Source organism: Panthera onca, chromosome B3 (genome assembly GCF_046562875.1).
Source record: "Panthera onca isolate mPanOnc1 chromosome B3, mPanOnc1 haplotype 2, whole genome shotgun sequence".
NCBI lineage: Eukaryota > Metazoa > Chordata > Mammalia > Carnivora > Felidae > Panthera > Panthera onca.
In genome coordinates, this window is record NC_138344.1 from 118,363,170 (window position 1) to 118,389,727 (window position 26,558).

Genomic DNA, 26,558 nt, shown 5'->3' on the forward strand with positions numbered 1-26,558 from the left:
ATACTTCTGACTGAACACCTGTTTTTGTTTGCTTTATAGAAGAGGACTATGTAATACCTATTTTGTAACTTGTAGAAATCTCTACTTTTTAGTGGATTTAGAAACTGAATCATAAAGAGAATTGATTGAAAGTAAAAATCCTGATAGCATATATGGTGTTGATCTTGATACCCTCAAAAGGGATGGGATTACTGAAGAAGGTAGGTCATTGTAGCTTGGGGTCAGCCCTTGAGCCAGGTGGGAGAAAGAAGTATGATGCTCAGAGGTAGCCACTCTAAAGAAGAGGGCAGGACTATATGGTGGCTGTCCACTAGGAGATCACTGAGAGATGACACTTGCTGAATGGCCCAATTGAAATTATATAGCATGAATTCAAGAAATCAGAGCAAGTCATTGGAAACAGAGTAAGATGAATGGGAAAAGAGTAATAGATAGTCAATTCATCAGAAGACTGAGTCTTTACCTTATTTTCTGTCTCTAGGAGAGAAGCCTTTCCTTTGTGAAGCCCAAGGATGTGGCCGTTCCTTTGCTGAGTATTCTAGCCTCCGAAAACATTTGGTGGTTCACTCAGGTACTAGAACTCTGGCCATTCATAGATTTCAGGGAAGGTGGAGAACCAAAAGTGTAAATGTGTGGGAGGGGGATGGTATAAAGAAATCTAGAGGGGGCGCCTGGGTTGCTCAGTCAATTAAGCTCTGACTCTTGATTTCAGCTCAGGTCATGATCTCATGGTTTCTGAGATTGAGCCTTGCTTCAGGCTTCATGTGCTGAGCACGTGGAGCCTGCTTGGGATTCTCTCCCTCTCTCTGCGTGTCCCTCCCCTGCTCCCACACATGCACATGTGCATGGCCATACTCAACAATAAATAAATAAACTTAAAAAAAAAAAAAGAAATCTAGAAAGTAACAAACTGTTCAACATAAAGTTCGCTTCTTCTCATGACAAAATTAAAAATCAAGGCTCTTAATGATTGAATTCAAAGGGTTGTATAATCAAAGGGGAAAAAAACCGATTTTTCTTATTTTCAGCTTAGCCATTGACTGAATTGCTTTCTAATTCAGAGCTTTTCTGAGGAGATTTATTTGCAAATTTATTTGGCACTGTGCTGGGTGCTTTATAAATTATATCAGGTATGGACCATGGAGGTCATTCAAAGCAGAGACTTGCCAAGGCAGAAGTGAACTCAAAGTGGAGAGAGATTCTAGAACAGAATCAAGTAATTATTCAAATCGTTAGCCACAGGAAGTATAGGGAAGCCAGAACAGGAGGAGTGGAGAGAAGGAACTGGAAGTTGTTTACGATGAGGGCAGTGAAGCAGTTCAGTGGGAATGAGGGAGTTGGAAAGGTGTAATCAATCAGGGACATGAATTTCAGAGCTGAGCTTGTAGGAACGGAGCAGTTTTTTATATGATGACAAGTTCTAAGCAGAGGTGGCAAATGATAACCTGTGGCTTAGATGTAGACTTCTGCGTAGGTTTTGCTTGGCTTATAGAGTGTTTTTATTTTATTTTACTTAATTTTATTACATAAAATTATTTCAAACATACATAAGAGTAAATAAAGATGTTTTCTTATATAAACAACAATACTATTATCATACCTTTCTGGACTAACAATTTCTTAGTTTTATCTCATACCCAGTCCGTGTTTAGTTTTTCTTCACTTTTCTCAAAAGTGTCTTTTAAAGTGGGTTTGTTTAAATCACGATCCAACAAGGTTTAATTATTGTACTGAGTAAGTCTTCTCTAAATCCATCTGTACTCACTTTTTTTCTTTCATGTCATAGACTTACTGCATAATGGAGTTAGTTGGGTTTTTTTTTTTTTAATTAATTAATTAATTTATTTATTTTCAATATATGAAATTTATTGTCAAATTGGTTTCCATACAACACCCAGTGCTCATCCCAAAAGGTGCCCTCCTCAATACCCATCACCCACCCTCCCCTCCCTCCCAGCCCCCTAGTTGGGTTTTATAGAATGTCCCATATTCTGGATTTGTTGGTTTGCTTCCTTTTATGTCATTTAACTTGTTCCCCTAGATTTCCTGTAAAAGGAAGTAAGCCCTAAAAACCTCAAAGGTTCAAAGATTTAGCATGGATATGTTATAGATGGTCGTATGTGTTTCATTATTTATCACATCAGGAGGCACATAGTGCTTGGTTACAGAATTCATCAGTAGGTTCAGGTGGTAACACTGTGATATTCACACTGTAAATTTCCCCAGCAACCTTTTGCTTTATGGTTTCATCTCTGAATGATGCCTGAATTGGTTATTTCATTAGGATATTAAAGTGGTAGGTTTCTAATTCTGTTATTTTGTTCACATCAGCTGGAATTCTGTGTATGATAGGTCTCTTCTCTATGCAGTAGGGCTATTTGGTAATCTGTACAGGAATGGAGAATAAATATGTCATCTTTTTCTTTTAATTTCTTTTGATTATGAGTTTTCAAAATAAGAAATTGGTGCTCTTGTTTCTTCTAGTAGTGTCAGATAATTGCCTTTCTTTCTCATTAGTATTAGTTTGAATTCATGGGTTTCTGTATAGTCACTGTATGTCAATCCATTTTCGTTCTTTTTTAACAGCTTTTTTTTAAGACTTTATTTTTTAAAATTTTTTTTTTTGTGTGTGTGTGTTTTGTTTTTTGTTACGGTAGGAAAGGCCTTTATTGTTGGCAACGGGAAATTAAAAGAGGAGGGGGACACGACAGCTCTGGCTCCAGGGGTGGCTCCCCAGACCTACTCTTTTGCTGTCCTGGGAGAGCTTAAGACTTTATTTTTAAGTAATCTCTACACCCATCATGGGGCTTGAACTCACAATCCTGAGATCAAGAGTCTCACGCTCCACTGAGCTAGCCAGGTGCTCCATCAACAGCTTTTTTGATGTGTAATGCATGTACCTTGAAATCCATCCATTATAAGCATACAGATCAGTGATTTCTAGAAAATATATAGAATTATACAGTCATCACTACAATCCAGTTTTAGAACACTTCTGTCACACCAGAAAGTTTCTTTTTGCCTCCCTCGTTGTCAGTTCCTGCTTCTGCCCCCAGATACAGGCAACCACTGGTTAGCTTTATGTCTCTATAGATTTGCCATTTCTGGAAGTTTTCTGGCCATTTCACTTACTTTTGTCACAGGCTAGTCCCTTGTAGGCATGTGTTTCTGACCCTAGCTCTAAGTGTGATTGTCTGAGTAGGTGGAAGGCCGACTGAGAGTTTTGGACTCGAGGACACAGAGGGTAGTTCAGATCGCCATGTGGACGAGCCATCGGTGTAAACACAGAAGACTGTGAGAGTGGTGGCGGGAAGTGGAATAAGGGGGTATTATAAATGCAGGGTTGGGATCCTTGAGGATGGTACGTGTTCTGGAGGTCCATGGAAGACTGTATCTGGAAAGGGAAGGAAGTATTCTACGTGGCCGCCATGACCTGATACCAGAGGTTGTGAAGGCAGCAGTACAGTGGGTGTGGGAAGGATAGGGGCTGGGAGCAGTGAGCGTGCCAAGCTCTCCTGGTGAACTCTTCCTGCCTTCTCTGGTGTACTGAAAGTTTGGAGGCTGGGGGCCTCCGAGGCTGGGTGGAGAATGGGAGAAGGAAAAAGCCTCTTATGTTTAGCTTAACATTCTCTGGGCTTCTCTGTCCTGGTCTTGAATCCGTTCTCTTGCTGTCAGGAATGTACCCTGTCTTTTTGGCTACCCTGTCTTAACCTGGTCTCTGTTTCAGGAGAGAAGCCCCATCAGTGTCAAGTATGTGGGAAGACCTTCTCTCAGAGTGGGAGTAGGAATGTGCACATGAGAAAGCATCATTTGCAGCTAGGAGCAGCTGGGAGTCAAGAGCAGGAGCAAACTGGTGAGAAGAGAGGGTGTAGTGGAGGGCTATATCTTCTGGTTTCAAAAAGCCAAATGACTGGCATGTCTGGTTGTTTGGAAATTTTCAGATTCTGTGTTGGGGAGAAAGACCTGGTCTCACTGGATTGACTAGTGGTTTCCAATGTAGCTGTACAATAAAATCTATAAGCTTTTAAAATGTACATATTTGTATTGCTTGTCCACTCTTCATTCCCAAATAAAACAATACAGCCTGATAAATGAGATTATTTGGGAATAAGATCCCAGAATCTGTAGTTTTTAAGTTTCCCTAGTGAGTTTGGTGGTAACTCGTGCTGATCCATGAACCAGCATTTGAGTATTACTGTGATAAAGATTTCTGTAAGACAAGGTTTTAAACATTTTTTATTTATCAGTCATGACTCCCTTTTTACCCTTAAATTTGATAACTCATTTTTACTATTTTTTTCCACGTGTTATTTTAATCAATTATTTTATTCCAAATACTCCTTTCCAAGGACGCATCCATCCCATTTCATACCTTAATTCTCCACCTGCTGATCACAGGCAAGGATATTTATCTACGAGGCTCCACCCTTCCCTTCTAGGTTTACTCTTGCTCCCAAAACTAGGTAGCATCCAAGATACAGGTTGGCTTCCACTTCCGAAAGAAAAAGTCAGCTTCCCACGAAGGGAAATGGGGACCAGGCACAGCCTTGACCGCTGCATGTCTCTTACATCCTATTCTCTGTGCAGCTGAGCCATTAATGGGCAGTAGTTTGCTTGAAGAGGCTTCAGTAACCAGTAAAAACCTGGTGCCTATGAATTCCCAGCCCAGCCTTGGTGGAGAGTCCTTGAACCTACCAAATACCAATTCTATCCTAGGAGTTGATGATGGTAAGACTTTCAACTCTCCTTTATTTGGGGAAAATGGGCTGCAACTAGGGACTAAGGAATGGGGTTGTTTCCAAAATGGAGGTTTTAATTAATTTCATTTCTTGTGAGTAGCTGTGGTATGATTGAGTAGCATTTGTATTCTTTGTCTCTGGGATGGATAAGTGAATCTGTTAAAAAAAAAAAATTCTTTTTCGTTGAACAGATGACGTAACAAAAGAGTAACAAAAAATTTTAAGAAGAAAATTATCCATAATCCTAGCATCCTAGCCCAACTATTTCTATCTTTCCTATTGCAGTTTTGGAAGAACTTAACTTTTAAAACATTTAAACAGAACATAACCAGGTTTTACAGAGGAGATATAAAGCAATTTCTCCATACCTTCAAAAGCCATATCTTCTGGAGAAAAGAAAGGGCTCTCTAGGAAACAGTTGCTCCTCTCTGGTATAGAAATTTCACCCAAGTTACACAGGCCAGGCCCTCTTCTCTGAAAAACTTAACAGGTGAGGTCAGCATGCATTTATTCAGTGCCTACTGTGTGCCTGGCACCATGGGAAAGATAAAAGTAGAAAGCAGGGACCTTAAAATGTAGTTGAGAAGTCAAAATTTACATACGGGAGACAACAGTGAACAGAAAATAGTATATAAGCAAATGTTACATTGCACGGTGCAGTCTGGAAGAGCAGTAGGTATTGAAAGCCCCCCTGGAAGAAACTTTTAATTTTTTAGGGGGCTAAGTAGTTTATGTATGAACTGTTTCCAGAAGATTTTTCTGGTGATCTCACTTGATAAAGTCTGAGATCCTGTGTTTTAGTTACTCCTCATATCCCATTCAGTTTTGTGTATAGGTGACTATGTTTGTGTAACTTCTGTGTGGAGTCTACATGGGCCAGAGGGTGCTTCCACAACAAGCCTCCTCGGTTTCGTAAATGATACTAGTGGATAACCAAAGTGTAAGACACAGAAATTGCATGGAACTACTTTGCCATTCTTAAGGAAGAAAGTCTCAAGGGAGGAAGGGACACTGAGTACAGGAACTTTGAAGCCAGACCTAAGTTCTTGACTTGCTCATATTATGCTGTTTCTATCATTGGTGGCTGCTTTAAGGGTTGGCTCTGGTCTCCTGATTTGCCTGCATAAGCAGATTTTGCCCTGTTTCAATGCACAGTTAATCCAGTTAACAGTGCTAAAGCTATATTACTTTAAATTGGTATATTGCAAAATGGTCAACTCTTACATCAGGATTTCTTGCCTTTCCTTCCCATCCCCCTTTTGTCGTACTTTCTAAATTCACTGGTAATGATTATCAGACAGGAATTAATTTGGAAAAAATATAGGAATATGGGTTTTTCAGGGAACAGTTTTTAGTGTTCTTAATGAGGCTTGATAATGCAGGTAGGTATAACTGTGGATTCACTTTTCATTGAGACATTTTCTGCTGTTTCAGAGGTGCTTGCTGAAGGATCCCCACGTCCCCTGTCTTCAGTGCCTGATGTGACACATCACTTGGTGACCATGCAGTCAGGGAGGCAGTCATATGAGGTTTCTGTCTTAACTGCTGTAAATCCACAGGAGGTAAATTTATCTCTTGCCCTTACTTTGTTTCTGTAGAGACTAATGTGGACAATGGTTAGAGATCTAGTTTAGAAAATCTGAAACTGACTCCAGTTTCCCTTTCCTGGAAACTTTGACTAGAAGATCTTCCTTTAAGCTAAGCATGAGACCAGATTTGAAAGAAACTTGATTGTTAGGGTCTCCTGGATTGGGAGATTGGTCACTCACGGCTGGGTCTCTCAGTTTTAATTTCCTTTGTATACATACCTTACTGAATGATATCTGCTCCTACTGTTCTCTGCCTATGACATAAGGATGTTGCTTTTATTTTATAAGGAAAATAATATCCTGGGACAAAGTGGTCCTTGAGCAAAAAGAGTAGTGACAAAGTCATTGAAAGTAATCATTGTTCATTTTGTACCAGGCTGAACCAACTGGACATACAGGACATGTTCACTTGCTTATGGAATGAGAACCATTATTAAAGCAGGGAAAGTTTTAAGTTTATTCTAAGCACTCCCATCTTTATGGTCTTGGCTCCAACCCAGAAAACAGAATGAAAACTTGTCAGGCTTCTAGAATCTTAGGATATTTTATTGGTCTTTTGTCTTGGGAGTACATGACTTCATCATGAGCTCATTTCATATGTATAAACTTTTGCCAAAACCTGGGTATCCCGGATACCTTCGTATTACAGTATCTCTTACAGTGCTGTCCCATCTTTTTCCCCTGTCCTTTCATTATAACCTGATACCACAACTGTGCAGTATTCAAATGACTGCATCCTATATTGAATATTCTTGATTATTCTGTAAGCTTCCTGGGGATCCTCAGGATCACAGGGCTTTGGCCATGCATGTTCATGTTTTTGCCAGGATCTTTCCTTGTATGTCATCATTATGACCCATTGTCTGAGTCTTGCTTGTATTATATTGAAAGTTTTTTTGCTATTGGTATCATTGGTTTTTCCTAATCCACTTTCTCCTGGCTACTGCTTTGGAACATGTCTCACCTATGAAGACTTCCTTTGTTATTTCCCCTCTTCATTTATGTGTTTTAAAATTTTTGTTATAGAAGTTTTCATAAAGTACAGTGAGAGAGAGTATAGTACTCATGTACCTATCACCCAGCTTCAACAGTTAGCTTTCTACTGTTCTTATTTTCTCTCTTCCTACCTACAATTTGTTGCTGCTGTTCTGTTTGTGCTGGAGTATTTAAAATTTTTTTTAACATTTATTTATTTATTTTTGAGAGACAGAGCACGAGTTGGGGAGGGGAAGAGAGAGAGGGAAACAAAGAATCTGAAGCAGGCTCCAGGCTCTCTGCCGTCAGCACAGAGCCCAATGCAGGGCTCGAACCCATAAACCCTAAGATCATGGCCTGAGCTGAAATTGGACTCTTCACTGAGCCACCCAGGTACCCCTATGGTGGATGAAGTATTTAAAAGCAAATCACAGGGGCGCCTGGGTGGCGCAGTCGGTTAAGCGTCCGACTTCAGCCAGGTCACGATCTCACGGTCCGTGAGTTCGAGCCCCGCGTCAGGCTCTGAGCCCCGCGTCAGGCGCTGGGCTGATGGCTCGGAGCCTGGAGCCTGTTTCCGATTCTGTGTCTCCCTCTCTCTCTCTGCCCCTCCCCAGTTCATGCTCTGTCTCTCTCTGTCCCAAAAATAAATAAAAAACGTTGGAAAAAAAAAATTTAAAAAAAAAAATAAATAAATAAAAGCAAATCACAGACATACCATTTCATTTGTAGGTATTTCAGGATATACCTCTAACAGATAAGTTTTTTGGGGGCGCCTGGGTGGCTCAGTTGGTTGGCATCCAACTTTGGTTCAGGTCATGATCTCATGGTCCATGAGTTCAAGCCATGCATGGGGCTCTGTGCTATCAATGCAGAGCCTGGAGCCTGCTTCAGATTCTGTGTCTCCCCCTCTCTCTGCCCCTCCCCCTCTCATGCTCTGTCTCTCTCTGTCAAAAATTAACATTAAAAAAAATTTTAAAAACAAACATGTTTTTTTCATAGCTGTCTTTATCACACCCAGTAAAATTAACGATTTATTGATATCCTCAAACAGTAAGTCTATATTCCTTTTTTTTCTCAAAATGTCTTTTAATGGTTGGTTGGTTTGAATTAGGATTCCGACAAGCCCCATTCATTGCATTTGGTTAATAATTCTCTTAGTTCTCTTTATCTCTAATAGTCTCCCCCTCTTCCCCCCTGTCTTTTTTTTCCAGAATGGCTATTTAAGGAATTGGGTTATTTGTCCTATACAATTTCCTACATTCTGGTTTTGGCTGATTGACTCCTTTTGCTGTTTAATATATTTCTCTATCCAGAGATTTTCTAAAAGCTGGTAGTTAGGAGCTTAGATTCATGTTTTTTTCCTTGGCAAGAATATTTTATAGGTGGTACTCTTGCTTTCTGTTACAGCTCACAGGAGACATATGGTATTCAGTTGTCCTCTTACTAAGCTTAATGATTGACCAATGGGTTACATAAAAATTTTGGTAAACATTACTGATCATGGCCTAGATCAGTTTTTTTTTTTTTTTTTAAGGCTTGCAAAATGGTGATATCCTAATTCCCTTTTTCTTTCTGCTTTTATGAACTGTGATCCTTCTGTGAGAGAAAAGCTTTCATCAACTACTGGATCGCTCTGCAATAGTTCAGAAAAATTATTTCTTTTTTACCTACTAGAAATTGTCATTCTGACAAGCCAGTCCCCAACACTCAGCCTTTTCCTTTTTTATATTTGAAACCTTGGAGCTTTTCTCTCCTGTATTGCTAAATACCTTTTTCAATGAATCATTCCAAGTTTCCTCAAATAAATACCAGATGTATAAAAACTTAGTTAAGGGGAGCCTGGGTGACTCAATTGGTTGAGCGTCTGACTCTTGATTTCGGCTCAGGTCATGATCCCAGGGTTGTGGGATCAAGGCCCATATTGGGCTCACGTTGCGCTCAAGTTGGGCTCCACGCTGAGTGTGGAGCCTGTTTAAGATTCTCTCTCTCTTCCCCAGTCCCCTCTCCCCCACTCGGGCACTCTCTCGCTCGCTCTTTCTGAAATAACAAAACAACAACAAAAAAATGAACAGAAAACCTTAGTCAACAGGGTGCTATATACCTAATATGTGCAAGGCCCTCTGCTGGGTACTAGTTATACAATAGTAAACAAAGTACAATCTTTGCCTTTTATAACTGTGCAAATGGTGCCCCTGGAGTTGTGCTGTACAGAGAGCATGGGAAGGGTGACAGATCAATAAACTGGCAATTTTTATATGGTGTAGTAAGTGCTAGCCTTGGGGGAAGTCAGGGAATGAATTCTAGAGTTTGAGACCTGAGGAATGAATAGCAGTTATCTTGATGGATAAGTGGGAGGGATTGGAAGAAGATAACAGGCATAATAGCAAGCAGTGTGTACAAGGGTAGAAGGTGAGAGGGAACAGGGCACACAACTATGGAATCAAAAGGGTTGAGTAGGATGGGATGTGGAATGGAGAGATGGGCTGGAATGAAAAGTGAAAGCAGGAAAGTTATGCTAGTTTCTCTCTTGAAGGGCCTTAAAGGACATGATTTTATCCCAGGGGCAATGGGGGGCCACTGCATGGTTTTAAGGCAGGTATGACATGGTCAGATTTGTGTATGCAAAAAGTCCAGCAATAGCACATTTTTCCCCCTTGGGCCTAGGCACATGGGTCTTGGAATTGGCTTCATTGTGTCCTTGTCTAGGTGATGCTCACTCATGGTCTCAGGCAGACCCAGTAACACAGATCACCTATAAAAAAAACAAAAAACTTGGCCTTCCCTCCAGGAGGACACTGAGGGTCTACAGGCCCTAAATACCCAGTTTCATGGTGGAAACCCCAAACTCTTAATGGGAAAATATTAACACAAAGGGGAAAGTGCTGCCCTTAGTGAGGCTGAAAGTCCTAGATTATCACTTTTCCCTCACGGGTCCTCGGGTCCTGTGTATTTACAAACACACCCTCTGTCTGAGCCTCACTTCTTTTGTTTCCTTCACTGTTACCTCTATTATTTCTCCTCTTACCACAGGCATTTCCACTGCTCTTCCTCTCCTTTTCCTTATCGAGACAGGCTTATCACGTCATCTGATACCTTCATTTTTAAAAGCTACAAGGCCCTCAAGCCTCCAGGTTTAGTTCTCTTCCTCATCCAAGGTCCTGGTACTAACTGACCTTCCTCCAGTGAGTGAGGAATGTTGAGTCCTTAGAGATTCTCAGATAAAAGGCTATTTGCAGTCCTTAAAACAATGCTTATTTCAAATTTTTGGAGATAATCACACGTTGTAGATCAGCCCTGTAAGAATCTACTTGTGCACTTCTACTTGGACCCCTGTAAATAGGCTCTAAAAGTAAAAACGTAACAAGAATATCAGAATAACCAAAGCAATTATCAGAAATTATCATGGGAGGGGTGCCTGGCTGGCTCAGTTGGTAGAGCATGTCACTCTTGATGTTGGGGTGGTGAGTTCAAGCCCCGTGTTGGGCATGGAGATTACTTAAAAATAAATAAATACACGACTCCTACTTAAAAAAAAAAACAAAAAAAAATAACTCTTCTTAAAAAATAAAAGAAATTATGGGAAATATATCAAAACCACATCTTATTCATATGGTTCAGATTGAACAATTTTTATTTGCCCTCAGTGTTACCCAGCCTTCTGCAAATCAGACAGAGGACTTATTGTGCAGGCCCAATTGGGACCCCAGGGCTTTGGGAACTCTACTGACTAAAAGGCATCCCAAGTGGGGTTCTATAGCCACACTGAGCTCATATTCTCGAACACAGGAACCAGTTTAAATGATTGCCACCCAGCCTTCAATAAATCAGAATGTCTTCCAAAAAAGAAAAAAACAAATTACAAATTCTTTAAGATTTCTCATCAAGTGCCATTGCTAATTTGAGTGCCAATATCTGGATCTTGACCTGGATTTAAAAGACACCATTCTTACATCCTAACAACACAGCATCAAATGAAATTTGTGGTTTAAGTTTTTACATTTTTCTTTAAATTTTGTTTAAATTTCTTTAAATTCCATATTATTAAATTCTACCGTATAAATTACCTTTACCCAAATTGAGATCACCAAGTAAATCTATCCCCAGCTCAAGAATTTATCTGGTTATATTTTTACTAAGCCATTTTTATTCTGAATTTCACTGTGTTATTCCCATCTCATTTTCATAATAAAATGGAACTCAGTTTCATCAATTATTGTACAGAACAACACTTTCAACAGAAAGCCTTGAGTGTAGGGTAGAAAGTCTGTTTTGCCTGCCACCCTCTTGGAGTCTCAGGCTTTCTCCCTTCATCATAGGGAAGGCATTCTTTTGGACCCTGGGAATCCCTGGATTCCTTATGAGTGGGAACTCATATAGAACTCACTGGGGTAGCCTCCCATTCCTCTTCTGCTTGAGCTTTCAGCCTGTACTTGGACTAACGCTGCCTGGCAGGAGATTTGGGATTCCACCATTTCTGATATATCTGTTAAGTTCGGCATGCCTCCATCACTGACTAGTGAGTACATGACTACACAAACAATAGTTTGGCTTAGGGACTCGGGATACCTTATTGTCATAGTGAAAATGCCAGCATCACGAAGAGGCCAAAATGCTGTCCCAAGGCCAGGATACGAAAGAGATCTATCAGTCTATGTATGTCTCTTGCTTTGGAACTAGATACCCCTGACTTACCCCTGTAGTGCATTCCCCACTCCCACTTAAACCTTTTCCTTAGTATGAATTATTTTTCCTATTATTCAGTGGTAGCCTATTCCAGATTTGGTTTTAATCTTTTACAGTTACTAAACCAAGGAGATTTAACTGAAAGACGGCCATGAGCATGGGTGTCAACTCCTGGAAGAGCAGCCCTGTCTGATCCCAGAGTGCACACAGTGGGAACAGGATGCTTATGGCTCACGATCTGCCAGAACCAAAATGAATCTGTGAAAGACAGGACCCCGCTTTGGCCTCTGTTCATCTTTCCTGACATAGAAGATGAATGTAGGAGAGCTTCTCTTCAAACTACATCTGATCCAGACAAGGAAGAAAGCAGTGAATGTGGGCTGGGTAACTGTACCTACCTCTCTTCCCACTATAAAATTTTGGGATGGACTTCTCCCAAAAGTGAATTTGATTTTGTGTTGGCTGAAATTTCTTCAGTATGACTGTTGAGAAGGGGTTTTCCTTTGAAGAATTTTCATCCCAGACTCAGCTGTCTTTTCACATGGATAAACTAAGCCCTGCCACCAACCATAAAACTTCACCAAGAAGCTGAGCTTTCAAGATGCCTTGTTGCTTTGGAGAAGGGAGTGATGTCATTTCTGTTGTGGCATACTCCCTTTAGCAACCTGAGTAAGAGACTCTCTGCCACTGGGCTGCAAAAAAATAAATTACTTGAATCCCTACTTGGCCCAGGCTGAGGTACTATCTTGTCACATCCACCTCTACTTGGCCACTTTGCTCTCTTTGTTTATGGAATATACGATAGCATGTTAAAAGGGTTTTTTGTTTTTTTGGTTTTTTTTAAAGTTAACTATCACATGATTCAGAGCTTCAGTTGTTTTCCCTTTAAATAAACAAGACAGCCCAGTAAGTTCTTTGGCTCCTTGTTTTGGACAAAATTTGTTTTCTCAGAGAGGAGATTAAGAAAATAGCTCCGTCTTTCCCTTTAAGACAGGGCACCGATTTGCCCTTTGGATTCCATACAGGTAAAACTGAGCCCAGGAGTCTTGGGGAAAATGACATAAGCCTCTTCATCTCTAACTAGCAAACCTAGATAGTAGTTATTGTAGTATCACTCCGTCTTCACCAGAAAGGACCATGTCTGAGTCTGGAAAAATGGCAATAATATACTTTTGAATTTTCCAGAAAGTTAAAACAGAAATTGGGGGCTTCTGGTAAGAATAGGCACTATTGCTGTCATCCACAGCTACTGATAAATTATCACTGGTGAGAAGAAAAGTATTTCAAAGACTGCTTACTAGTAGAAAATCATGGCTGTCAGAGAATTTTCACATTTATTGAAAATGAACCTCAGGCTTACGCACATACCATGCACACAGTGGCATATTTTAAGCAGATAACAGGAAAAATTAACTGCCGTTTTAAATTCAGTAGTTATAGTTCTTAAGTTGTTAATGACATGCATAATCACCCTTTGTTATGTAGATTTTCATGTCAATATCTTGTATTCTTAAAATGCCAATTTTTATTTTCTGTAGCCCTTACTTTTATACTAGAGCAGTGGTTCTTAACTGGGAACATTTTTGCCTGCCCACTGCCCCACATATGGCAATATCTAAGGACATTTTTGTCATAACTGTGGAGAGGGCATTACTGGCATCCAGGGAGTAGAAGCCAGGGATGCTGCTAACGTCCTACAATGTACAGGACAGCTCCTGCTCCCAACACCCAACACCGACACACTCATCTGGCCCTAAATCAATAGTACTGAGGCTAAGAAACCATGTACTAGAAGTTGCAGACCTGTCTTCCTGCAAGTGTTTTGTTTTCCCACACAATATTTCTAAGTAATGTTTTAATTGGTTGCCAACAGGAAATTCCTGGCTTCTGTTTGAAAACTCAGTTGCTGATCTGGCAATTCTGGGCCTGGGTTCTAGCTATTAATAGTGTACCTTATACCCAGCCCATGTGATCCATTTGTTTCCTAACTGGCCCCTGTAGGCATTTGGGTGTGTGCTCCCCTTTTTTTTTTTTTTTTTTTTTTAATTTTTTTTTTTTAACATTTATTCATTTTTGAGACAGAGAGAGACAGAGCATGAACGGGGGAAGGTCAGAGAGAGAGGGAGACACAGAATCCGAAACAGGCTCCAGGCTCTGAGCTGTCAGCACAGAGCCCGACGCGGGGCTCGAACTCACAGACCGCGAGATCATGACCTGAGCTGAAGTCGGATGTTCAACCGACCGAGCCACCCAGGCGCCCCTGTGCTCCTTTTTTAAGTAGGAAGCCCAAGAAGCAAGAATGCTTAACTCTGCTCTGAATCCTCCACCCTGAGGCTTTTCACTTTGATTTGCTTAAACCATTCCCTGTTTGTTACCTGCTACTTTTTTTCTTGCTACTTTTCTTATCCTCATTCTCCAAGAGTAGCCATTGGCTCAAAAGCCAAGTTTTGCCAGCCTTGACTCAACCCCAAGTTAGTTACTTAATATTGAAAAGCAGTAATTTTAAGTGCTACTGATTAAGCAAGTGATTTGAAATTATCTGGCAATTCATGAGACAGCTCCTTCAGTTCTTTTTTGGGGCTTGTAGGCTGTTGTAGAGATTCTTCTAAATCCTGCTGTGGATTTCTGGTGCCGAGTTTTGTAGTTTCATGGGTGCTACAGAATAAATTAAAGCATTATGAAATAAAATGTTTGTAATTAAAGCATTATGTAAGGCTTAAGGATGGTTTCAACATTTTCATTATTTTATATGGGGGGTAAAGGGAAATTTAAATTTCTAGGGGGAGAACTGGGATAGGAATTAGGGGAGGAGCCATTAGGATTTAAGAAACAAAGTTGAGAATAATGGCAATAACTATGCTTTTCTCCCTTTGATTCCAGTGGAGGGGTGGTGCTCATGAGTTACTTTTTAAAGAGTGCTAGGTTTCAACAAGCCATGGTGATCATGCTGGGGGGGGGGGGGGGGGCGGCGGGGGAAGAGACAGGCTTTGCTTGTTTAGGATATTATACCTTTTATCATGCATCTTTAAATGTTTTTACTTTCAATTACCCAAACAAAATAAAAAGTGTTAGAAAAGCAGTTTTATCATTTTATAGTAAGTAAAAATACATATGTTTGTCTCTCAAAAGTGAAGTAAAAATATTCTTGACTGATGGCCCTAGAACTAGAATTGGAAAAATGATCTGTTTCAAATCGAAGGAACCTAAACCTAATATACAATGGTTATATTTTATTAACAATAACAACTGCACTTATTCTCCCAATTTAAATATATTATCTGGAGATCTCTGGGTTAGTATTCTATAAATACAGGATTGTGATCTCAAAATACGTGTGGCTGTTCTAAAGGTCCCTCCCAGTGGCATTACTAGGGATCGTAATCTGAGAGCCACAGGGTGACAGGAGCACGTGAGATTATTACCTGGGACATTCAGGGACTTCTGATTGCTCCTTCCATTGTACAGCCCTGGTGCCCTCACCCTTGTTCCTCACAAAGTCTTCATCCAGCCCAGCCTGCTTCAGGGTGTCTCGATACCGTTGTTCTGCTTCTTTCCTAGCAAGGTCCTGAGGAATGGAAACAAATCTGCTGTAGCTGTCTTGTGAATTACAAGGTAATTCTAAATCACTTGCTTAATCCACATGCCTAAAATTGTCCCCTAACCCAATCCCCATTAGTGCTGGGCACAGATTTACATGAAAATTACTTAGAGCCTGTTTTCAAGCCTTAAAGTGGATTGGAACTACCTGAAGATCTTGTTATAATGTAGATTCTCATTTGGTAGGTCTTAGATAAGGTTCGAAACTCTGTGTCTAACACTACCAGGAGACGCCAACTGTGAATTTGGGAGCCACACCTTTGAGAAGCAAGGATTTAGATTTTTGGACCACCAAGTAAGACTCAGATGAAAAAAATGGACTAAAAATGTTTTAAGATTTAAAAGCAACCACGAGCACCTGGGTAGCTCAGTCAGTTAAGCGTCTCTTGATTTTAGCTCTGGTCATGATCTCACAATATGTGAGCTCAAGCCCTGTGTAGGGCTCTCTGCCGGCAGTGCAAAGCCTGCTTGGAATTCTCTTTCTCCCCACCTCTCTCTGCCCCTCCCCCGTGCTTTCTCAAAATAAACTTAAAAAAAAAAAAATAAAAGCAATCAAGCCATCAGGAACACTAATATATAACAAATAGAAAATAAGCTGCACTAGTAACACTCTTAACAGGATAGATGGTCTGTATGTGGACCAGAAAAAGGTTATTTTTTTGTTTTAATTTAAATGTTTAGTAGCAAAATCATATAGAGCACTTTGTATTTTTCCTATAGAGCACTTTGTATTTTTCCTAGAGTGGTGAAAGATCTGTTGAGATCTGAGAGTGAGCTTTGCTGGAAAGAATTAACATAAAGAGGAAAGATCATGAGAGATTTTGAACAATGCAAGTTGCTAAGTAAATCCAGTCCAGACAGTCCAGCATGTGTGCAAGTGTGTGTGTGGTATGTATGGGGGTGGGGAGGGGTGGACTCAGGAAATGCCTAGATAACACACTGGCTGTAAGATGGAGATAATGTCCAGCAGTTGGAACCAGGTTACTAGGGAACCCCAACTTTTGTCTGAAACTAGAGAGAAGAGGGATCGACAGCCTGATACAGCCCAAAACTTCCAGGAATAGTGGCCTAAGGCTGTTCAGATAGCTCCAGAGCTCCCTTAAGGAGGAGATCTCAACTGGATCCAACTTCCCTAAAAGTCTAGAGAACATCTTAAAATGATTCTTCCATCCTGAAAGCCACTTAATCTGAAAAGGGCTTGCTGGGGTGCTTGTGAGCATCCCAACCTCTGGGGACCCATAAATGTGCCACAGCTCTAGAGGCTGGGGATGCCCAGGGCACCAGCACCGCAGGGGAAGGGATGATGTTAGTAAATTAAAGGTATTCTCACTAACACAGCCAGACTGTTACTGTGTATGTGGCATCTAGCCCTCAGTCTAGTGAAAGCTAGACTGTAGCGAACACTCCCAGAAGTGAAACACTTCACAGATGCCCCTGGAGTCTAGTCTTGGGTGAAATCAGTCCAAGCAATGTTCACCATTGCACCACTTCTTTGGGCGGAAATTGGTAACAGGCTCAATTTTGAATCTTTCTGATCCTCAAGGAAATGTTTAATACCCAGATATTAAACTTTTCCATCATTTCTTTTTTTTTAATGTTTATTTTTGAGAGAGAGAGAGAAAGATAGAGCATGAGTGATGGAGGGGCAGAGAGAGAGGGAGACACAGAATCCAAAGCAGGCTCCAGGCTGTGAGCTGTCAGCACCCAGCCTGACATGGGGCTCAAACTCAAGAACCATGAGATCATGCCCTGAGCCGAACTCAGAGGCTTAATTGACTGAGCCACCCAAGTGCCCCTCTGTTCCATCATTCCTAAAAGCACTTTCATCCAAGACTGAGAGAGAAGAATGATGGCTTAGTTTTACCTTGGTAACTTGTTCAAAGAGATAGGGCCTTGTTTGTATTCTCTTCTTCATTTCTTCCAATTCTTTCTTATACTCTTTTGCTCTTTTACGGTCATTGTTCCTGGAATTAACAAGATTTTTAGAATGAATTCTTTTTCCAACCCTTCATTCCAATTAAGCAGAGTAACTCCCAAAGACATTGTAAATTCCTACCTGCCTAGCAAAACTAAATCCTTGATTGTGTGCGATTATAGGAGCCTACTTTCAAGGGCAATGATCTGTTGGATCCCAAGACAGACCCCCCTGGCACATGGAGGACACTGACCGATTCTCTTTCAGCTTTGCTTTGAACACTTCCTCCAGGCTTTTATGAGGATCCATGGCTTTTGCACGCAAGGTCACAGATTTAGACATCGCTTGACACTTCTTTTTGTGCATCTCCAACCACTGAGTACTCTCATCTGTTTTGTCCTTTTTTTCAAGTGAACTTCTGAAGAAAGGAGGCAAAAAACACACAGATGACCAACTTGAGTATATTAAAAGCACTCTTAGTAACCTCTGGAAAGTGAAATGGTGTTTTCTATGAGTGGGGTAATTTACCACACCGGCGCTTCAGAAAGAATAGGATTCTGAGATTGGCAAATGAAGCCTTTCCAGCACTACGGACACGGTGATTTTCTGCCCCAGGAGAAGTTCAATAATTGAACTGAAATACAATATCCTTACACTAAGGCTTCTGGCCTGTCTGGAAACAATACTAATAGTTGCCATTTGCTGAGCTACTCTACTCTGAACCAAGAGCAGAAAAGAATCAAGTGCTTTATATCAATTATCTTTTGTAATCTCCAGAACTGCCCCAGGAGGTAAGAACTGTAAGCCCCTCTTTTTATAGGTGAAGAGAGCGAGCCTTGGAGAGGATAAGCCACTCACTCAAAGCTACCCAGCATGCCAGTGGAAAAGCCAGGATTAGAACCAGTATGTCTGACTCCAAGCCTTTGCCCCTGACCACTACACTGTAAACAGTGGGCTAGAAGGTGCCTGGTTTCGTGGTCCTTTGGGACCACAGAGAACTGGAAATAGGCCTCTTTCCATGCACAGTTTGGGGTTAACTTATAGCAAGCACTTAGTCTGTGTAAGTATCATTTGACAAGGTACTATAGAGGGAAAACAACTGGGCGCCTGGGTGGCTCAGTCTCACGTTCCAGCCCCGTATCAGGCTCTCTGCTGTTAGTACAGATCTCGCTTTGGATCCTCTGTCTCCCTTTCTCTCTGCTCCTCCCCCACTCATGCTTTCTCTCAAAAATAAACATTTTTTAAAAAAAGAAAAAAAAAAACCACCAAGATTCTTGCTTGAAGGCATGAAAGTGTAGTCTGCTATTATATCAAACTCCCCACTGCTGGGAAGCAAATATGGATATCCCCTCAGGGGGCCAGCCTCTGGCCCATAAGGCCTACCTTATTGGGACCTCAGGACACCGATGCGTTTAGCCTTGATTTAGTAGCTCTGACTATGACATTTGAGGAAGAAGGGAGTATCTCTTGGATTCTAAATATATTTCTAAAATCCCTGTTGTGGAGCCTAAAGAGCCAAGTTGGTTAGCTACACAGGAAAGCACTAAGATGCTCGTCCTCTCCCAGCGCTAAACTGCTTGTTACACCACAACCTTTCGTGCTGACCTCAGCTCAGAGGTCTAGTGGAGGAACTCTTGCTGGGGCGCTGGCTCGTCGAGAACAACACCATGACAGAGGCCAGTTAAAGAATGAAAAAGTAAGGAGGCTCCTGATTCCCAACCGACTCTGCTAGTTCGGTTGAACTAGCAGAATCTCAGAGAATCTCAAATCTGTGCAGTGGATGCCTTCTCTTTGTGACAGGGTCAGCCACCTGCCAACAGGTTTCTCTGAATTCCTATTCCTAATGGCTTCCTCTCTCATCTGTGTGTCTTCACTTATGTTGTTCTCTCTGGAACTTTCTTTCTTTCCAGCCTTTGGCTAATTCCTCATTCTTCAGACATCTATTAAAGAGAACCCTGCCCCAGGCTGCCCAGAGCCTCCCAGGTCCCCTGTATTTCCCTGTCATTGCACTACTCAACAAAGTAGTAGTTCTTTGATTTTCTATATTTCATACTAGCTATTAAACTATGGGCTCCATAAGGTATCTCCAGCCTTAACATTGTGACTGGCACAGAGTAAGTCCCCCATGAATGATGGCCAGATGTTCTCCATCACTACATGTGGAGAGTTACCTGTATTCCTGTCCTGATCAGAGAAATCCCTTCCACCCATTTAGGTCTCTGTAGTAACAGGAGAGGAGGCCCAGCAGCAGGATGGTTTCTAGCATTTGGGCCAGAATCCGAGCACTGACCACTGAACTTGGTCCTGGGCCAAGATCTCGAGCCTGACCACTCACCTGACTGCAGACTCCCTCCTCCTGGTGGCATCTGTGATGTGCACAGGGAGGGTGTTGGCAGAGAGAGAAGCAAGGCCACTCAGAGAACGACTCCTTGGCAGGGGTGTGGCTGGTGACTGTGGAGAGTCCTAGAAGAAACGAAGGCTGGTATTGGTGGGACAACAACGTGTGATTAGTTTCTATTGTAAGTAGGATTCAATTTCAGTGAAGGACTAGTCAGACCAGGAATCTTTTTTTTTTTCCCTGGGATTAAGGAAAGAGTAATGAGTTCCCAAGTTTATTACCAGGCCAAGAGTTGGATATCAATCCAACAGCTGAGCCAGTGTTTTTAAAAAAAACAAAAATGTCATGAGAAGTGCCGTATGTTGAGACCCGGCCCATTTCTGTATTTTGGGTCTCAGGCCAGGACCCTCCCGTAACTGCCCAGGGCTCTCACCCTCCTCTCTCCAGAGGTGGTGGTGTCACAGGGCCGCTGAGCGCGACGCAGGCTGCCGGTTCTCAGCAAGAAGGGCTTGTTGTGAGTCACCTCTCTGGTGTCCCTTCTCTTGGCAGCTCTTCTCTGGAAGGCCTTGTAAAGGCCCTCGTAGTCAGGGACGGCAGGATTCACACGAGGCTGGAATCCAAAGTCAGTCTGCAGAAACCCAAGCTTTTCCTTCTGGGTTCGGGTAGCTGTTCGAGGCTGGGGGTCAGCCCGGCTGCTGGAGGAGATGATAGGGGAGGAGGCCATCTGGAGCATGTCTAGGGCTCGCATCTGGATGCGAATTTTCCTGAAGAGCTCCGCTTCTGTGGAGAAAAGGTCAGGGTGGTGATGGGTGACAGGGGACCCCGCCTCACACCTAAAGGTTTGGAGAAGGTTCCCTCTAAAGCTCTAGTGCAGTATTGTGCTGGAGCCGATTGCCAGCTTTGCAGGATTTTGTGAACCAGTTGACATCATATGGGAAGCTCCACCTTGGCCAGAATAGGTGTATTTTTACCAGGGAAAGTGGCAAACACTACAAATCAGCTTGCTGCTTCTTTTCTGGAGAGAGCTCATTCCTAAATGTTCACCAGGACACCCTGCCATGTGCCAGCAGGCTGCAGAGGCAGCCACCATTTACGTTTACTGAACGCTCTCTGCGGTTCCTCCTTCAGAGGCCAAGCCGGAGGGGTGAGCCAGTCTCCTTGGCTCAAGGAAGGGCCCCGCCATCCACCCAGAGGCCCAGGTTATTGCCCAAATCATTCCTGCCTGCCTTCTCTCATCAGTCCCCCGTCTTGCAGTCTCCTCCTCTTTAACCATGTTCTGGTCTGGCCTCTCTTTACCATCCCTGCTGCTAATTTCAGTCTCTCCGCTGAACTGGTGACATAATGTCCTATAGATCAGCATCCCTCCGGTCCTGTCCCTCCCCCTTAATCATCTCCACAGCATCAGAGTGATCTTTCTGAGCTGTAGATCTGATCCTGAGCCACCCTGTTTGAAACCCTTCAGTTAGCTCCCCGGTGCCCTTGGGATAAAGTCCAAATTTCCTCCCCCTCCCCCAGGTCTGGCCCATGCCTGCCTCTCCCTCCCTGCTCCCTCTTCTCTACCCTCCATCCTCCTCCCATCCCTTGAATGTGTTCAGCCTCCTCTTACCTCCACGCTGCTCTCTCTGATGCACTCTTCCTCCGTCTTCCCTGAATTAAACACACTGCTCATCCTTCAGGGTCAGCCTCAGTGCTCACTTTCCCTGGGGACCTTCCCTATCTGTCCCCACCGCCTCACCATGTCCTAAGTTAGGTCCCTGTATTATGTGCTTTATATGACCCTGGAGGCTCTCACCTCTAATCCTTGCAAATGACTCATCACATTTGTAATTTTTTGTCTGTTATCTGTCTTCCTCCCTTGTCCACAAACTCCACGTCTGTTTATTGAACACAGAGGAGTGCCTGGGGCTTGACACATTACTAAATGAGTAAAGCCTGAGTCCTTTCATCGTACCACATTTCTTGAAATGTGCAGGTCACCAGGATGGGGGGTGGGGGGGCAGGCAGTAGGAGCTTCCCTCAGGGGCAGCTGGTGGTAGCAACGGCCCAAGCTGGTCCCTGGATGCCTCCCTGGTTCTCTGTTCTTGTACCTGTGCTGCTGCAGACGCCTTCACACCCACTCACTGAGAGAGAGGTCATCAGGGCAAACTTGGAGAAGGCTGCATGACCTCTCACTCTCCACTCCTTACAGGGCTCCCCCATGATACAGACGGACCCAACCGGCATGGAGCGTGGCCTTGAGGCCCATCCGCCCGAACAATGAACTTATCTTCAAGCCAGGCTGACCCCCCGAGCCTAAGTCTCCACGGCACGTCTTGGTACTCCCCAGGTAGGAGGCAGCAAGGTGGGAAGGATGTCTTTACCTTGGAGTTTGTCCCCGAGGGCTGGCTCCAGAATGGACTTGGGGATCCTTCTGGTGGCATTCTGCTTGGGGACGTTGGCCTTAGCTGTGGCAGCCAACTCCCTCTGTTTAGCAGCTTCTTTTCTCTGCTCCTCCTTCATGAGGAAGCTGAAGGGCTTCAGGGAAGAGAGGAGCCGTTCCTTCCTCTTCTGGATCCCTGCCTGCCTGCGGGCCTCATTGCGCTCCACGATCTCCTGGTAGAGGGGCAGGTAGACGTGTGCTGGCACAGGCTGTGCCCGGAACTGCCGCTGGCACTCGGCCTCCTCCTGGGCCTGCCTCTGGGCCTGCGTCCTCTCCTGCTCAAAGGAAGCAGGTGAGGCCAGCCACTGCGCCTTCTTCCGGGCCTCACGCAGTGTCATGCGGAACGGCCGCGGGACCGTGATGGTTGATGCCCAGGAGCTGATGCTTCTGTGCTGCGAGGGAGGCCTGGAGCCTGAAGGTGGCTGGGGCTGAACCTTGGGAGTGTCGGAGGGAAGGCTGCTCAGGGAGCTGCAGCACCGTGGGGAGCTGCACCTGGGGGGAGAAAGCAGCTGTGCGGAGGCCAGGCCAGGCTGGAGGCCCTTTCCTCCTCCTGCTCCTTCCCACACCTCCCTCCCAGAAGACGGCAGCTAGATCCTGAGCCTAACACAGCCCCGCAGGTGTCTGGGCTTGTGCCTCGCTCCTTCCCTCAGGCCATCTAGCAGCCCTAGTTGGAAGTCTTTCCTCAGAACTGATTCAAAATTTGCCACTTTGCATTCTAATATTTTCCTTTAAAGATTTAATTTTTTAATGTTTAAAAAAATGTTTATGTATTTTGAGAGAGAGAGAAGAGTGTGTGAGTGGGGGAGGGGCACAGAGAGAGGGTGAGAGAGAATCCCAAGCAGGCTCCGCACTGTCAGCCCAGAGCCTGACTCCGGGTTCAGTCTCATGAACCGTGAGATCACGACCTGAGCCGAAATCAAGAGTTGAATGTTTAACCGACTGAGCCACCCAGGTGCCCCTTAAAGATTTTCTTTTTAGGTAATCTCTACACCCAGTGTGGGGCTCGAACGCACAACCGTAAGATCAAGAGTCTCACGTTCCACCGGTTGCCCTGCATTCCATTATCTTCATATGGGAGAGAGAACAGTGCAATGGTGCAGAGCAAGGCTTTGGAGTCAGACCCAGGTTCAAATCTTGCTTCAAACAATTACCAGCTGTGTGACCTTTGGCAGGGTTTGCTTGGAACCTCAATTTCCTCATCTGGAGAATGGCAAAAATAATAGCTACTTACAGGGTTAGTGGGAGGAGAAAATAAGATACGGTGTAGGCGCATATAACAGGGCTGGGCCAAGGTAAACGTACCTTGTTGCCATTCTCAGGGAGGTAGTGACAAAGGCATCCCTTTAATCAATTCGAGTGCTTCCAATGACTAAGGGTTATCCAAAGTGATTTAGGACTGCTGGGTAGGAATCAGAACGTGTTTGGCTCCAAAGGCCTGATTCTGAGCTGGAGCCTCGGTAAGGGACAACTTTACTGAGGAAGAGGATGAGGCCCAGAGTCATGAAGCAGCTGTTGAACTGCAGGGCCTTCCTTACCTCGGAGATGCCGGGTACTGGGCCTCGGGCTTCCCCCTGCCTTTGTCTTGGAAGAAACTCTCCAGGTCCTCATCGTCTTCAGAGAAATTCTCGCCACTGTCTGGGTTGTTCTGATAAAGGGATTCCAACAGGCACCACCTGCCTTTCGGCTTCAGTACCTGCGGGGTCTCATAAAAGCTCCCAGTGGAGTCTGAAGAATCAGAAACCGTCTCCTCCTCTGGGCTGAGGAAGTCATCGAGTGTGCCAGCCCTGGGCAAAACCAGCCCATTCCCAGACAGCTCTTCTTCCGTCTCTGTGTCTGAGGAGGATTTGGGGGGAAATATCTAAAACGAAACAGAAAAGACTGTGGGTCAACTATAATTTCAAATTTTCTCAAAGCCTAACTGTTAATTTCACTTTGAATAGGTCTCTGTATATTAGCGACTGGAAAGGAACGAAGAAGAATCAGATGTATTCCTTGCTTTAAAGACATTTCACAAATTGGTATGTGGGCATATGCTTGGTTGAAGGGCAGGAAAGGGAAGCAGACGGCTAACGTTGGTTCCCTACTTCATGTGTGGTGAGCATTTGCAGAGTACCTACTCTGTATCATGCATTCTGCCCCCTGCACACCAGGAATCCTACCCGTGACCTTGGCCACACTCTGGGCCTTGCCCTATTTGGGTTTCACCTACTTTTTTCCAGTCTTCTTTTTCCTGCTTCCTTTGTCTACACCTCTGCTTTCCTAATAGTCTACCTAATATCCCACCTGTTACTAGGAATGAGTAATTAACAGGACAGACAATGTGGTCTAGCTGAAAGAACAATGTCGTAGAAAGTGGAAACCCAACTGGGTTTAAGTACTCCATTCATTTAGAAAATAGTTTTTGGGTGCCTTATGTGCCCTGAGGATTAGGCTGAGATCGAGTCAAGCACATGAAGCTTACATTCTAATGAGAGGGAGAGAGACAAGTATATGATAATAAATTCAATAAAAGCCATAAATTGTGACATTACACAGTGATGAAGTGGCTTTAGGAAGCTTTTCTGTTGATAAAATCCCATCACAAGTACCACTAGGAATGTATCTGTAGTCAGAGTTAGGCTTATTAATTTATTGGAATACACCAGGAAAAATTATAGGGAACTTGTGTGGGGGCGGGGGGGAAGAGTGGGGACTTTCAGTAAGAGGGTGGGGGAGGGGCTTTTTCTAGAGTTGGCTTTTCTTGAATGATTCTGAGGAAGAGAGTGGATCCCTCTGGATCCATTCTGGATGGATGCTGTCATGAAGAGGGCACACTTTGGTATGTGGGTGACAGCAATTTTTATTGAAAAGGTAACTAGAACAAGGTGGAGCTGGGTAATTGGTAGTTAAGCATCATCATTTAGAAGGGGGTGTTGGTCTCTTTGTAGGCACACTGTGGCCCTTTGAGAAACACTGTTTTCTGCTAATCTGGCTGCTGGCCTCATTACAGTCTGAACTGGACTTTCTCAGTTCTGGGCTGATCTTTACTTTCTCGCTGTGGAGGAGTTTTGGACTGACATCTGATTGATGAGAGGGAGCCAGCCTTGCTAAGATCTGGGGTAAGGGGGTTCTGAGTTCTAAGGAACAGCAAATGCAAAGGCCTGGAAGCAGGGACCTGAGGCAGGAACAAACTTGACTCTTGGAGAGTTAGAAAGAGGGCCAGTGTGGCTGGAGGACAGTGGTATTCTCGAGATATCCTTAGAGAGGCTGGTGTGGGGCCAGGATTGGACTGTAGACAATGACTAGTTGCGTCTAAGAAATCAGTGAGGCGTAGGCTGCTGCAGGCCTCCAGGTGATATTGGTGATGGTTTTCCTGGGTTCTCCAAGGTCCAGCTCTAATAGTGAAAAGAACACTAGATTCTGAGTCAAAGGTGTGTATGTGCTCCAGCCCTTGCTCTGCTACTGAGGAGCATGTGATCTTAGGGAAAAATTTTTAAAACGACTTTATTGAGACACCATACAGTTCACACAACTCACTTACTGAAACAGTACAACTCAGTGAGTTTTAGTACAGAGTTGTGCAACCGTCACAATTTTAGAGCATTTTAATCCCCCCCCCCCCCACCCCAAAGAAAGCCCATACCATTTAGCAGTCATTCCTAGGGACTATTTTCCCTAGTCCTTTCGACCCTTCCTTCCCAGCCTGCCCTAAGCAACCACCAATCTACTTTCTGTATGGATTCTTCTGTGCCTCAGTTTTCTTTTCTACCAAATGGAGACAGCAATAGTACTATTAGTCTTAGGGTAGTTGACAGGATAAGCGAAAACCGAGGGCCACTGCTGTGGGTCTATGAAGGGCCTAACATAACGCTCAACCCGTTAGAGAGTCCCTTGCGGGTCCCCCAAACGCTGCTGATTTTAATCCCACACCTCTCCGCGACACGCCCCTGACGTCTGTCTCCAAGGCAATGACAAACAGTTTCCTCTTTAGAGACTCCTTTCCGGGCGCAGACCGAATTCCTCTCCTTCTCTTTCTCTCTCACCTGCCGACTCCACTGAGCGCCGCCGGAGGCTCCCGGAGGCCTCCCGACGGTCATCTTCTCCGCGGGGCAGAAAAAGAAGCGGCGGTGACAGCGCCGTGCTACGCTTTGGCTGCGATGGCTGCACTAGCTACGCGATCAGGTCTCTGATTGGCTCCCAGGCGGATGCCTGAACCAGTCCCCCTTCCCAGGGAGCCTCTAATTCTTCCCGCCCAAGTTGGCAAGGATCGTTTTCTGATTGGCCTACTCTTTGCGCATTCTATATCCGGTTCTAAAGCCGCAAC

At 43.7% G+C, this 26,558-nt stretch overlaps 2 protein-coding genes across 6 annotated transcripts in view; one reads left to right on the plus strand and one right to left on the minus strand.

The window, feature by feature from the left end:
• The window catches only part of ZNF410 (zinc finger protein 410), a 49,963-nt gene extending 37,067 nt beyond the window's left edge, over window positions 1-12,896 (plus strand). For 2 of the 5 annotated variants that reach the window (XM_060620223.3, XM_060620224.3), the window contains exons 8-12: window positions 482-571; window positions 3,728-3,853; window positions 4,588-4,728; window positions 6,174-6,301; window positions 12,103-12,896. In XM_060620223.3, the coding sequence (XP_060476206.1) occupies window positions 482-571; window positions 3,728-3,853; window positions 4,588-4,728; window positions 6,174-6,301; window positions 12,103-12,141 (524 nt within the window). In that variant the 3' untranslated portion in view covers window positions 12,142-12,896. Of the gene's footprint in view, window positions 1-481; window positions 572-3,727; window positions 3,854-4,587; window positions 4,729-5,024; window positions 5,230-6,173; window positions 6,302-12,102 lie in introns of those variants that run through there. The other 3 variants (XR_009606407.2, XM_060620225.3, XM_060620227.3) reach the window with 3 other exon arrangements.
• A 1,357-nt stretch (window positions 12,897-14,253) lies between these two features.
• Window positions 14,254-26,502, minus strand: FAM161B (FAM161 centrosomal protein B). The gene is made up of 9 exons (XM_060620235.3): window positions 26,278-26,502; window positions 23,791-24,113; window positions 22,197-22,747; window positions 20,270-20,616; window positions 19,834-19,961; window positions 17,752-17,916; window positions 17,448-17,547; window positions 15,409-15,551; window positions 14,254-14,641 (listed from the first exon to the last, which is right to left on the minus strand). The coding sequence occupies exons 1-9, from the start codon at window positions 26,329-26,331 to the stop codon at window positions 14,503-14,505; spliced, it is 1,950 nt and encodes a 649-aa protein (XP_060476218.1). The 5' UTR covers window positions 26,332-26,502; the 3' UTR covers window positions 14,254-14,502.
• Window positions 26,503-26,558: the final 56 nt, after the last annotated feature.